A 14,247-nucleotide genomic window follows, 5' to 3' on the forward strand; every position below is an offset into this window, starting at 1 on the left:
CTTTAAAAAAAAAAAAACCTATTTGGTGGCAGTGGCAGATCCACTGGAACATAGCTGTCTGTGAAGTATGGCCAGTAACTGCTGCAGTTACTGGCTGAAACAGCAGTAGGTTCAGGTATAACCTCTGTGCCAGTGGAAAAACAACATTTTGGAGCTCCAACATGTGGCACCACTACATGAAAGGAGAGTTCACATCAATTGGCTGTTGCCACTCACAGGGACTCCAGAGCAGGTTTACACTTGGAAATCACAGGAGGTGCTTGAGCCTGCCGCCAAATGGAGAAGTCAGCAGATTTGGTGAGATACCTGGGAAGTCCTTAAGGAGAGAGTTTGGTAATATTAAAAAGAAGAATCATTCCCACATTAAGAATGGGAAATATCACAATGCAGGGTGCTAGGACCCTGTATAGTGAGTGCTACTATGGATGGCTTGATAATAGAAACAGTAAATGAGGAGATAAAAATCTTACCTGAGACTGACAAAATACCAATTATAATTATCAGTCTGGTAATTCATATTTCATCCTTAATACCCACAGTAGTTTCTTCTGCCAAATATAAAAAGTGGTCTGACAATTATGTCAAATATGATGATACAAGTTGTAGAAAGACTTGTTAATAAAAATTAAAAAAAAAAACCTGACTGATAAGATACAAGCCTTAGAAAGATCTACTAATGAAAATAAGAAAAATATTAAGACACAGAGGAATTTAGACAAGAACCTACCACGCCACCACATGATGAAATTGAAGAGGGGTGGCCTAAGATTATTAGAAAAACCACCTATACAACAGCCAGGAGATGATAGACACCCCAAGGTTATCAGGAAGTTAAATGGAATCCTATAGGCATATATTTGAGGAGATTTAAAGAAGCAGTAGTTTCACATGATGTGTTAAATTCATGGGCAAATCGCAACAGAATTATCCCACAAGACTTGAAATATTTCATCAGCAATATTGGAAGCTAGTCCTCACTTACAATGGTGAACATGGTGGAAAGAGGAAGCTAGGGCAACAAAACAAAGAAATAGGGCTATAACAATTGATATTTTCCAAGACAATTTCTAGATGAAGGTCAATATGCTGAATTGCAAAGAGTTTGAATTTAATAATCAGGCCTTGACTTTATGTCATTTGGCAACTTTGAATGCTTTGGACAAGTTGAAGAATTGGGAGTTATGAGTCATTTATTAAAATTATACTAGGTCCAAAAGAAGCCTTCACTGATTTTTTTTTTACAAAGATTGACATCATCTGTAAATAGGATAGTATCAGATCCAGAAGTCAGATGGATATTAATTGAATCTTTGGCTTTTGAAAATGCTAATTCAGAATGTAAAAGGGTGATTAGGCCTTTAAAAGTAAGATCAAGACCAATAGATGAATGGATTAGAAAGATGGCTGATATTGGATCTCATTATTATGATGCTGCTTAGATACAAGTAATTTCTAAAAATTTTAAGAAAAATCAAAATATCAGATGTTTTAATTGTGGTAAACAAAGTCATTTGAAAAGGGATTGTAGGCAAGGTGTTCCTAAAAACAAAGCTTTTTGTAGAGATAATCCAAAACAGAAGGCCCTAGAAGGTCTAGAATATGCAGGCGTAGCAAAGGCTGACATTACACTAATGAATGCAGATCAACAAAGGGACAGGCAAGGTAACCCTACACTCTTGGGAAATGCCTGAGTGGGGCCCTCCTGCAGGCCCCAATATCAAATTTGGCTCAATAATTTCCTGTCAACATTGGAAAAACTTATTCACAACGCAATTAAAAGACTTAATATCTGTTGTTAAAAATCATACTGCTCTGGATATGATCAAGGACATAATAACTTCATTAGATAAAACAAAAATTTCAGGAGACACCAGAAAACAAGTATTTTGCCAAACTGCTATAGTCAGACCAAAGCTAAAAATACACATAAATGGCATCAAAATTGAGGGTTTGGTAGACATAGGGATAGATATAACAATAATTGTACCAAAATCTTGGTATCCAAATTGGCCACCTCAGGAGCTAAATATTCAGCTTTTAGGGATTGGAACTTCATCTCAGGTAAGACAAAGATGCCTCAAGTGCATAGGGCCAGAAAGGCAGAGAGGAGAGTTAAAGCCATATGTGGCTAACACAGCAATGCATTTATGGGAGCATGATTTGTTATAGCAACAGAAAACACAGATTAACATTCCTCCAATCTCAGAAACAAACATAAAATAAAGAATATTTCTGAGAAAAATATTTGTATTATCAAGAACAGTCACAGACTGTTCACGTTGTACATAAGCAGGGCACAACAGCTACTGGTCTCTCAAAGGTACCAACAGCCCTACCTTTAAAAATGGTTAACTAACAAAACTGTGTGGGTGAAACAATGGCTGTTGACATCAGAAAAACTACATGCACTAGAACAGCTGATACAGGAGCAACTAAATGCCAAACATATTGAAAAATTGACCAGTCCTTGGAATTCTTCTATATATGTTATTAAAAAGAAATCTGGAAAATGGAGAATGGTAACAGATCTGAAAGTTATAAATAAAGTGATTCAGCCAATAGAATTACAGCCTGGATTTCCCTTGCCTTTTTATTACCTAAAGGATGGTATATTATAGCAACTGAATGACTGTTTAATACCTTTACAAGAACAGAATAGAAAAAAAAACTTGCCTTCACAGTGCCTATTTACAATTATTCTGAGCTTGTTAAAGGGTACCAGTGGAAAATTCTTCCTCAAGGAATGTTAAAAGGCGCCACTTTGTGTCACTATATTGCACAACAACCATTAGAAATAATTCATAAAGTTTATCAATTTGTAATTCACCATTATATGGATGATATCTTACTGGCTGATCACTTTCTAAATATAACACCAGTAGCACAGACACTGAGAGAAACAATCAATCAATGGGACCTGTTGAAACTGAGAAGCTTTTGTAGAGCAAAGGACATGGTCAACAAGACAAAGCGACAGCCTACAGCCTACAGAATGGGAAAAGGTCTTCACCAACCCCACATCTGACAGAGGGCTGATATCCAGAATATATAAAAAACTCAAGAAATTAGACATCAAAATGCCCAACAGTCCAATTAAGAAATGGGCTATAGAACTAAACAGAGAATTCTCAACAGAGGAAGTTCAAATGGATGAAAGACATTTAAGGAATTGCTCAACATCTCTAATTACCCAGGAAATGCAAATCAAAACCACTCTGAGATATCACCTTACACCTGTCAGAGTGGCTAAGATCAAAAACACAGAAGACAGCTTATGCTGGAGAAGATATGGAGCAAGGGAAACTCTCCTCCACTGCTGGTGGGAATGCAAGCTTGTACAGCCACTTTGGAAATCAATATGGCGCTTCCTTAGAAAATTGGGAATCCATCTCCCCCAAGACCCAGCTGTAGCACTCTTGGGCTTATACCCAAGGAATGCTCAATCATACCACAAGGGCATTTGCTCAGCTATGTTCATATCAGCATTGTTTGTAATAGCCAGAACCTGGAAACAACCTAGATGCCCTTCAACTGAAGAATGGATAAAGAAAATATGGTACATATACACAATGGAGTACTACTCAGCAGAGAAAAACAATGACGTCATGAGGTTTGCAGGCAAATGGATGGATCTAGAAAAAAATCATCCTGAGTGAGGTAACCCAGACTCAGAAGGACAAACATGGTATGTACTCACTCATAGGAGGATACTGGATGTAAAACAAAGATGACTAGACTGCTACCTAGAAAACGGGACCCTAGGAAAGACACAGGGATCACCCAATGACAGAGAAATGGATGAGATCTACATAAATAACCTGGACGACAGTGGGAGTAATGAAAGGCAAGGTTTGAGAGAAAGAATGCTTAGGAGAGCAGGACATCCCAGCTGAATCAAGAACAGAAGGGAGAACAAGGAATAACAGACCATGATAAATGATGACCACATGAGAACAGGAATAGGCAGAGTGCTGGAGAGGTCCCCTGAAATCCACAATGATACATCTTCTGTAGACTGCTGGCAATGGTTGAGAGAAAGCCTGATCTGACCTAGTCTGGTGATCAGATGGCCAAACACCCTAATGGTTGTGCTGGAACTCTCATCCAGTAACTGATGGAAGTGGATGCAGAGATTCTTGGCCGGGCCCCAGGTGGAGCTCCAGGAGTCCAATTGTCAAGAAAGAAGAGGGACTATAAGACTATGAATTGTTGAGACCAAGATTGGAAAAGTACAGGGACAAATAGCCAAATGAATGGAAGCACATGGATTATAAACCAAAGGCTGTGGAGCCCCCAGCTGGATCAGGCCCTCTGGATAAGTGAGACAATTGAATAGCTTGATCTGTTTGGGAGGCATCCAGGCTGTGGGACCCGGACCTGTCCTTAGTGCATGAGCTGGCTGTTTGGAACCTTGGGCTTACACAGGGACACATGCTCAGCCTGGAAGGAGGGGACTGGACCTGCCTGTACTGAATCCACCAGGCTGAACTGAATCCCCAGGGGAGTCTTGGCCCTGGAGGAGATGGGAATGGAGGGAAGGGGCTGAGGGGAAGGTGTTGTCGGGGGTGGGAGAGGGGAGGATAGGGGAACCCATGGCTGATGTGTAAAATTAAAACACAAATATAATACATAAAAACAGGAGAAAAAAACTGTATGACTATGTAGCCACATGCTGGCCTCACTATACAGTTAGTCAAGCTAGCCTTGAACTTGTGATCTTCTTGTCTCAGCTTTCGGAATGCAGAGATTATAGGTATGAGCCACTATACATGGCCTTGGAATTAAATATAATACTACCTAGATATCAATGGTATCTCATTAGCTATAACAATCAAAACCTGTTTGCAAATAGGGGGCAAAATCCTCAAACACCACTGACACACCACTACTGTCTATGAGATGAATAGCAAACAACTATCAGGCTCTGAGTCATTCTCTTAGAAAATAATATTCTCCAAGCTATTAGACCTACTGAACTATAAAGCAGAAAGAATACAAAGATTTGTAAGTAAAATGACACATTACAGGTTGAGAATCACTGATCTATACACATTTGCCATATGCTAAGGTTTTCAGAAGAAATTCAAATGTATCTTTAGATGCGCTGAAATGATTTTCCCATCTGGCATATGCACTTCTCTTTTGATTTTTTTGTTCCCAACTCTATTGTCCCACATTCTATCTGTTCTGGATGATACAAATACATAATTAGTAAAAGTATATGCAAATAGCAACATTGAGAATTACATGCAGGAGAACTTTCCAAAATTATCATTAAGGAAATCCTAAACTGGAAGGCTTAGAAATGCCAAACAGAAAACTCTTCTTCAACAGAAACTTTTATCATAGTCTGAGTACCTAAATTCAAGAGCATAATTTCCTCTGGCTGCTTTAGATAGAAAAAATTTACTAAAATGTAATTTTCTAAGAAATTAGAAGACATTTCTACACACACACACACACACACACACACACACACACACACACACAAGTTCATTTGTTAAAAAATCTATTCAAACTGTTTTTGGAGAAGTTCCATTTTATGTAAAAATAGGCATGAAACAACAATTCTCCTAACTTAAAACATACCTCACTTACAACATATAGCCAAAATTAAATAAATTTGAGTAAGTATGTAGGAATACTTTGCATATATTATGTTAACTTGGCTTTCTTACATAAAATCTCCCACTGAGTATTCTTCATTTTAGCTAACTTAACACGAAAAGTTGCGGCAGGAAGACTAAGAGTTTTAGGTCAGCCCGGGCTACAGAGAAAGACTCTCTCTTTAAAAAGGCAACAACAAAACAATCAATTCACAGAATTTTGACCCAGCTCACAGGGTATACCAATAGGTTGATATATTATCAGCAGAGACAGGTGCAAATAAAAGATGTTAATACTTCCTTTTAGAGATGATAAATGTTACAGAGGAAACACAAATCTACAAAAATTTTTAAAGAAAAATTAAGTTCAGCATTCTTTTGAATATAAACTAAATATTTTGTTTATATATCTTTAGGAAAGGAAAAATGATATCACTAAGTAAAAACAATTAACAGGCTGCTCTCTATAACATCTGTAGGCTAAACTTATGAACAGATACAATTCTCAGAGAAAATTACTATCCTTCTTTCCCCATCCTTTCCACATATAAAGAAATGCAAATTATGCCTAATTTACTATATGTTCTCGAACAAGTCCAACATAGTAAGAGAACCAAGAGGAGGAAGAGTAGCAGTGTGTGTGAATCTGTACTTTCTTACCCAGGTGTTGCTGAAGAGCCCCAGAGGAGTTTGCACGAACAGAGAGCATCTTTTCAACAGCTGGTGAAAGTCTCTTCCAATTAGAAAATTCCAAAGTAAAAACAAGGATGTCATCGCTGACTGAATCAACCCTGTATCAACAACATGTTAACAGGTCATCAAAAGTAAAATATTAATACATCAAGGGCTAGTACTAGAAGCAAATATCTCACTCCTATTTTCACTAGAACTTAATGATGAAGATGGGCAAAAACAAGACAACACAAAGTATACATAAAACTAGGGCAAGTTTAGTAGACAGTAATAATCTAGAGTACTCCTAGAAATGGGATAGATTCTATGTGTTTAAGGAGCCTCATGAGGAATTTCTACCCTAATGAAGAGCAAGAACTTTCTTTCAAATTGGAAAAAGCACCAGTGTCTTAGGTGAACTTGCCATTACCTCCTTCCGACTAAGCTCTCATGCCAAATGTAGTCTGACCATCCCTATAGACACAGAATGATACAGAAGGATAAAGCTCCTTTATCTCCACTCACCACTAAACTGAGTATACAAGGGAGATGGCTCCTCTACGCTCCAGCCCCAACCGCCCCATACCATTCCCAGGGATTGTATAGCTATTCTACGAACTTTCCTCATTATAGATTCAGTCCTACAGGGTGACTCAACATAACAGTCAGCTTTAAGAATGGAAATATGAGTTTCGCACTAACAGTTCTTCCTTTCTTCTTTCAAAACAGCACATGATTCCCTACCAACCTGCCCACATGAGGCTTCTCAAAGTGTTAGAAATACTTGGAAACTCATGAATAAAACACTGGATTAAAGTAAATCCAGATTTCTATAACACCTCTGCTACTTAAATGTCTAAATTCTTTAAGTCCTAGCTCTTTTACATTATTCATAACCTAGCTATTTCTGCAGATACTTTATAAAAATAATATTCAAGAACATAAGCACACTTGTAAAGTCTACAATGCATTAAATACTTAATATCAATAGAATATGATTGTATACATATTTTTAAGAATACAGTATCTTCCAGGAGATCTCATATCATTATACATATGAAATTCAGTCAAAACTTTAAGAGAATTCAAAATCCTAACAAAAATTACTTGTCTAAGCTCAACTGGACAGCCTCACACCCGTCAAAGAAAAACAGGTCTACTTCATTACTGTTAGGTCTCAAACCAGACAAATGGCTAACCAAGGTGCCTATTTAACATATCAAAGCAAACTGTCTGGCCAGCCTCTCTCAACATTGCAAGCACCTGATAAGGAAACGTCCTGGCTGGTATACCCGTCACCTGCCCTAAGCTCTCCAGCTCAGTGACTAGGCTGTGTCCCTTCACCTAGGTTCTCTTGCCTATGTAACCCAGCCATTTTGCTACATTGGCCTCTTGGCTCCTGGTTCCCTGCTCTTCCTCTCTCTCTCTTCCCTCCCTACTCTTACATGGCTTGGTTCAGTCAGCTTGTCAATCCACTCTATACTCTCCCAAATGACTGCCTCTGCCTCTGCTCTCCCTTCTATCTGTAATAAAAACCTCAACTCCTTAGGAGCAGTCATGTCTTCCTTTTATTTCTTTTTCTTATCCAATTACTACAAAACAAACTCTTTTCAAGCTCAATTTCTGCAGACATCCATAGGGAGCAACTGAAGAAAGGAAAACAACAGGAGGCTAGAAGTTCAGTTGTAGGTTCCTCAAAAAGCATATTGAGAAAAGGGGTGGTTGTCCTCTTACCTTCAGAAACACATGCACACTAATTAACATACACCACACACACACACACACACAAACATACACATAGAAACAGAATGTAAATAAACTAAGTAATACTCTAAACATCTCAAAAATAACTTGTTTTCTGTATTTGAAAGTATATTTGAAATGGTTGATTAGAGTACAAAAATTGCTTTCCAATTTTTTTAAATTGTCTGTGTATAATTTGGGGAAGTGGGCTCTCTCCTTATCATGTAGATCACAAGTCATCAGACTTGTAGGCAAGGGCTGAGTCACCTCACTTTTCCAACTCTTAATTCTTTGATATGTAAACAATAAGGAGAAATTGAAAACAGCAACACAGTTGTCTTGAAAAAAAAACATTTTAGTTCTCAGTTCTCAGTAAAATGAAGGCTTCTAGGGAAATAAATAAATGACAAATTATACTCTTTAAGATAAACACTATCTTTGGCATTTGAGAACTAAAACAAAGGTTACTTGAATGTGGTTCCTTATTTCTGTTTTAAATTTTCTACCTTAATGTGCTTTAGGTCTCACTATGGCCCAACACAAAGTTAGTTATCTGAACACACACAACTAGTAAATCTGCACACAGCTTTAATTAATACAATGATGATTTTATTTCACAATACTGATGATAAGACCACTGAAATTGCATTTTTGTTGCTGATAAGACCACTGAAATTGCATTTTTGTTGCCTACATTGTCCATTACACTCTAAAGAGCAGTTGTGTGATCATAAGCCAGTGACAATCCATCAACAGAATGTGAAGATGGCATTGACTTTCTGATATAGATATAGGGTAGATTAATGAACTTACTTTTAAAGAGCAACAACTTGTTTGAAATGTTTTACATTGGTATAGATTTTAGCTTATTGATATAAACTTAAAGTTAATTTTGTTATAATGTGTGTATATTTCTACTCTGTTTAAGGTAAAGCTCATTTAAAATTGTAATGGATAATTAAAACTAGATTAATAATTAGTCATCTATGATACTCATACTTGTAGCTATGTTAGTTAAGTCTTCTAGGTATACATAGATATATTTTAGATAGACAGGTAATCTTCAAACACTTCAAAGATCTACAGAATATGGCATTTAAAATATTTTTTAAAATGTACTTTCTGGACAGTGAGACATGTCTGCTCCTGGCAGCACTGATTTACTTCAGAGAGGAGGACAGGCATCAAAAACACTCTATATAGAGAGTTTATCTTCACCTTGGCAAAAATAGCCATTTGGGCAAGAAACTGTTCTTGCCTGGACTGCTTGATCAACTGGACATGCAGAACCCATAGGAAGGTGACCACTGAACTTTGCTTGACAAAATGGTCCTTTAGGTACCTGCTTCACAGAGGAAACTGCCAGACATTCTACAGGACACTAAAAGAAGTGACCGAGAGACTCTAGACCTGTGGGCTGAAGACAGATGCCCCAACTTTACAAAAGAACATTAGGAAACTCTCCAGGCTGCCAGCTGTCTCTATCTACCCTGCAAGACTCCCAAAAGTTGCTTGCATCCTTCTCCCATTTCTCAGGTAATATTATATCCTTCTGAGGTCTTTGATATAGTTGAAGCTAGATAGTTACAATTTTCCTTAGTTATGATAAAAGGTAAGTATAAGACTCACAAATATAAGATAGATAGGATATCTTCCTTAATATTGTAACTGTAATTCTTGCTTGATAATTGTTTTGTTATATGTAGTTTTACTATGTTAAAGTTAAAACCTTCCTTTTAGAAAAAACAGAAAAAGGGGAAGTGCTATAGATGATTCATTGGTAAATAAAACATTGATTGGTCAGTAGCCAAGCAGGAAGTATAGGCTAAGAGAGAGGAGAATAGTGAGAACAGGAAGGCAGGAGGGAACACTGCAGCGGCCACCAGGACAAGGAAGATGTAAGGTACCAGTAAGCCACGAGCCACGTGGCAAAATATAGATGAATAGAAATGGGCTGAATGTAACGAGTAAGAGCTAGACAATGGTAGGCCTGAGCTAATGGCCAAGCAGTTTAAATAATATAAACTTCTGTGTGTTTATTTTATAAGTGGGCTGTCGGAATAACAGGGCTTGGCAGGGGCTGGAGAAAAGGTCTCTAGCTACAACTTTCTACTATTCTCCCATTAAAATATGGACAGAGGGAGGGACTTAGTCTTACATTCATTGTTGGGAAACTACTTGACTCTATAGATTATATTGTGATAGGCAATTAATTATTCAGACAGATACATTTTTAAGAGTACTTAAGACAAGCAACAGACTTACATGTGATATTAATAAACAACCAAAATGTGCTTGGATGTATCAGAATCTTTATGGGAGACTTTCTCCTACAACAGTTCTTTGAATATAAACTTAATCAAAGAAGGCAAAACACTTATCACATTCAATATAAACACTGGTTTTACCCTTTCAAAAAAAGATTAGTAAGGGTTGGGGATTTAGCTCAGTGGTAGAGCTCTTGCCTAGCAAACACAAGGCCCTGGGTTCAGTCCTCAGCTCTGGAAAAAAAAAAAAAAAAGATTAGTGAACAAAATGTGACTATGTTAAGAATTTTCATTTCTAGGGGCTGGAGAGATGGCTCAAGTAGTTAAGAGAACTGACGGCTCTTCAAGAGGTCCTGAGATCAATTCCCAGCAACTACATGGTGGCTCACAACCACCCACAATGAGATCTGGTGCCTTCTTCTGGCCAGCAAGTACACATGCAGGGAGAAAAACTGTAAAAAAAAGAATTTTCATTTCTAAAGTGAATTTTTCCATTGTACTCTTTAGTGGTGACATATCTGAACTGGCATTCTCAATTAAGAATGCTAAACTAAATAATTTGATTGTTTACTTGGTTCTTAACACTTTCCTATTTAAACAAACTGAATAAATGGAGTACACATCCAAGCATTTATTTCCACAAAAATTCTCAGCTACTTATACATGGGGTAAGGACACCATCTGAACTGGGAAAAGCAGAATATTGGAACTACACTCATTCACTCTCTTTAGTTGGCTAGAGAGCAAAGGGCAACAGGCAACATTTACTTTTTTCTTCCATAGGTTGTTTTCCTAATTTATGTGTAAGAAGGAACAAGAAAAGTAGGCATAATTCCCAGGTTTGGCAATGGATGACAGTTTCTAACTTTAAATAACAGAACTATTTCATTCCTGTGGATGTATGAAGAAGTTAAAACAAAATGATTATGAACAGAGATTTGAAAGTCACACAAGACACCCTGGAAACTCCAGGATGTGAAGGATGAAAGTACTGGCCTATTCAGATGGAGATGGTTAATGGTTTTAAGCGAAGAACATTAGCAATGCAACTGAGGAAAAGTGGAGGTCCTGAAGACAGGCACCACCTGGGGTTCAGGATAAAGAGGAACAGACTGTCGGGGCTGTCTACTGCTACCCAATGTGTTCTGTCAGATTCAAAGCACAGTCAGAGGAGTCGCCAGCCAGACACAGAGGAAGCAAGATGTGAAGGCAGAACTGAGAAAAGCTATGGCCATTTAAAGTAAAATGTGAAGCAAAACCTCTCTTTGCTGTTACTCCAAAGACACTGCTCTGAGGAAGAAACTTCCAGCTAATCCCATCAGGCTGGTCCCCAAATCCCAAATGGAATCACTTTGGAGGCATCTAAAATATGTGATACAGAACAACAAACGGCAATAATTTTCAGGATAGTAGTTCATTGATGAATTAATATTCCACCAGAATATTCCACATTGACTGTTTTACCATGCAAAGCTACTAACTTAAGATTTTGAATGTATTTCTTCTTAGGAAATGCTTTTATTGAAAATATATAGTACACCTGGAAAAAAAAGGCACAGTCAGGTGACTCCTAGAATAGTGAAGGGGATCCGTTGCTAGCTAGCCCCAGAGGAGAGCTAATTGTGATATAGTTTGACATTAGTGGAATTTACAAAACTTTGTTAATTACTAGATATAACTGGCACTCACAAGAATTATATATCTCACTAAAATGCTTATGGAGAGGGAGAGCTGTTATGACAAACATGCAAAATTTGAAATTAGAGATTCTCAATGAATTGTCAGTAATCTTTATATTTCACTCAATTACCTTAAAAAGTTTTGCACAAATTAATATAAGACAATAAAAAGAATGGCAACTATGAGTATTTGACAGGCAAATATGAATTTTTAAATAATCTGTTGAGAATACAATCAAGAATTCAATCTATTATTAGGAAACTGGGATCAGAAAGTTCACCTCACTTTGCACTGACTTTACTCCCCAAACCAGTGACCAGTCTCTCTTCACAAGTAGCATGATCAGCAGAGTGTCAGAGAGAGATGACAGTCTTAAGCATAAAGCTTGGTGAAAATTCCTAAATTCTAGGTAGAGGTAATGAGAAAGTGAGATACCAGGATACACATTAAATAAAGGCTCATTCTTCACATAAAGAGAGGCCATGGGTAGAAAGTAGGGTCCAAAGAAATGCAAACCTAACTTACATATATGGAATGTTCCTCAGAGAGATCATTCAGCAGGAAAAAATGCAGCCAAAACTGATGACTTTAGTTCAATAACTGGAATTAATTCTTGCAAGGCTAATAGATGTTTCCCTAAAATTCTGCAAAATAACATGTTCTCTATTCAACTGGAAACTTTGGTTCTATTTCCTCACTTGACTTATGAGGCCCAAGGTATATATCAGGGTATACCACTGGTACCTATTTCAGATAACAACTTTTGCTAAGGCTAGAAGTGGGTAGAAACAATCTTGTCATCACAGAATCCTGACTCAGCATTCACACAATCTCATAAATGACTAATCGAGAAACAACTAGAACTAAGTAAGTTATAGCTTCAGATATTTCAAAAAACATTTAGTAAGGGAGACAAATTTCAGAAGACAAGCTGCTATAGGATACTACCACAGATATATTAAGAGAGGCATAAGAAAGTTAAGCATGGCAGTACATGCCTATTATCCCAGCACTCGGGAAGTTGACACAGGTTAAGACTAGTCCAGGTTACTAAGACTCTTGTCTCCACAATACATAGAGGGGCATAACAAATGGCTAAGAGAGCCGGGTGGTGGTGGCACACGCCTTTAATCCCAGCACTTGGAAGGCAGAGGCAGGCAGATCTCTGAGAGTTGGAGATCCGCCTGGGCTAAAGAGTGAGTTCCAGGACAGCCAAGAAAAAGCAATTAAACAGGTATAGGAAACAGTTCAAGACTTGAAAACTGAAATAGAGACAAAGAAGGAGCCACAAACTGAGAGAATGCTAGAAATGGAAAATCTGAGTAAACAGGACCTACAGAATTAAGTATAATAAACAGAATGCAAAAGATGGAAGAAGATGAGATAGAGGAAACAGATTTGTCAGTCAAAAGAAACATTACAGCCAAAAAAAGCCCTAACACAAAATGTCCAGGAAATTTGGAACACCATGAAAAGACCAAACCTAAGAATAACAGAGAGAAGAATACCAACTCAAAGGCACAGAAATATATTAACCAAATTCATAGAAGAAAACTTTCCCAACCTAAAGAAGGAAATGCCCATGAAGACACAAGAAGCTTACCGAACACTGAATAGACTGGATCAAAAAAAAAAAAAAAAAAAAAAAAGTTCCCTCACCACATAATAATAATCAAACCACTAAACATACAGAATAAAGGGAAAAACGTTAAGAGCTACAAAGGAAAAAGGCCAAGTAATATATAAAGGCAGACCCATGAGAATAACACCTGACTTCTCAATGGAGACTCTGAAAGCCAGAAGGTTCTGGATAGACGTTGTGCAGACACTAAGAGACCATGGATGCCAAGCCAGACTATTATACCCAGCAAAACTCTCAATTGCCATAGAAGGAGTAAACAAAATATCCCATGATAAAATCAGGTTTAAACAATACCTATCCACAAATCCAGACCTACAGAAAGTACTAGAAGAAAAAATACAACCCAAGGAAGTTAGATATACCAATGAAAACACAGGGAATAGATAAACCCACACTGCCAGGCAGTGGTGGTGCACACCTTTAATGCACACTTAGAGGCAGAGCTATGCACATCTCTGTGAGTTCGAGGCCATCCTGGACTACAGAGAGATCCAGGACAGGCACCTAAACAAAAGAAACCCTGTTTCAAAAAACAAACAAACAAACAAAAAAGATTTTGCCGGGCAGTAGTGGTGCACACATTTAATCCCAACATTCGGGAGGCAGAGCCAGGTGAATATCTGTGAGTTTGAGTCCA

General features: G+C 37.6%; 1 protein-coding gene across 2 annotated transcripts in view; it reads right to left on the reverse strand.

The window, feature by feature from the left end:
- Positions 1-14,247, reverse strand: part of Asb3 (ankyrin repeat and SOCS box containing 3) — a 115,090-nt gene that overhangs the window by 2,299 nt on the left and 98,544 nt on the right. For both annotated transcript variants that reach the window (XM_036200159.1, XM_036200158.1), the window contains exon 9: positions 6,267-6,397. In XM_036200159.1, coding sequence (XP_036056052.1) covers positions 6,267-6,397 — 131 coding nt within the window. The remainder of the gene's footprint in view (positions 1-6,266; positions 6,398-14,247) is intronic.

The sequence above is a fragment of the Onychomys torridus genome, chromosome 10, assembly GCF_903995425.1.
Source record: "Onychomys torridus chromosome 10, mOncTor1.1, whole genome shotgun sequence".
NCBI classification, from domain to species: domain Eukaryota; kingdom Metazoa; phylum Chordata; class Mammalia; order Rodentia; family Cricetidae; genus Onychomys; species Onychomys torridus.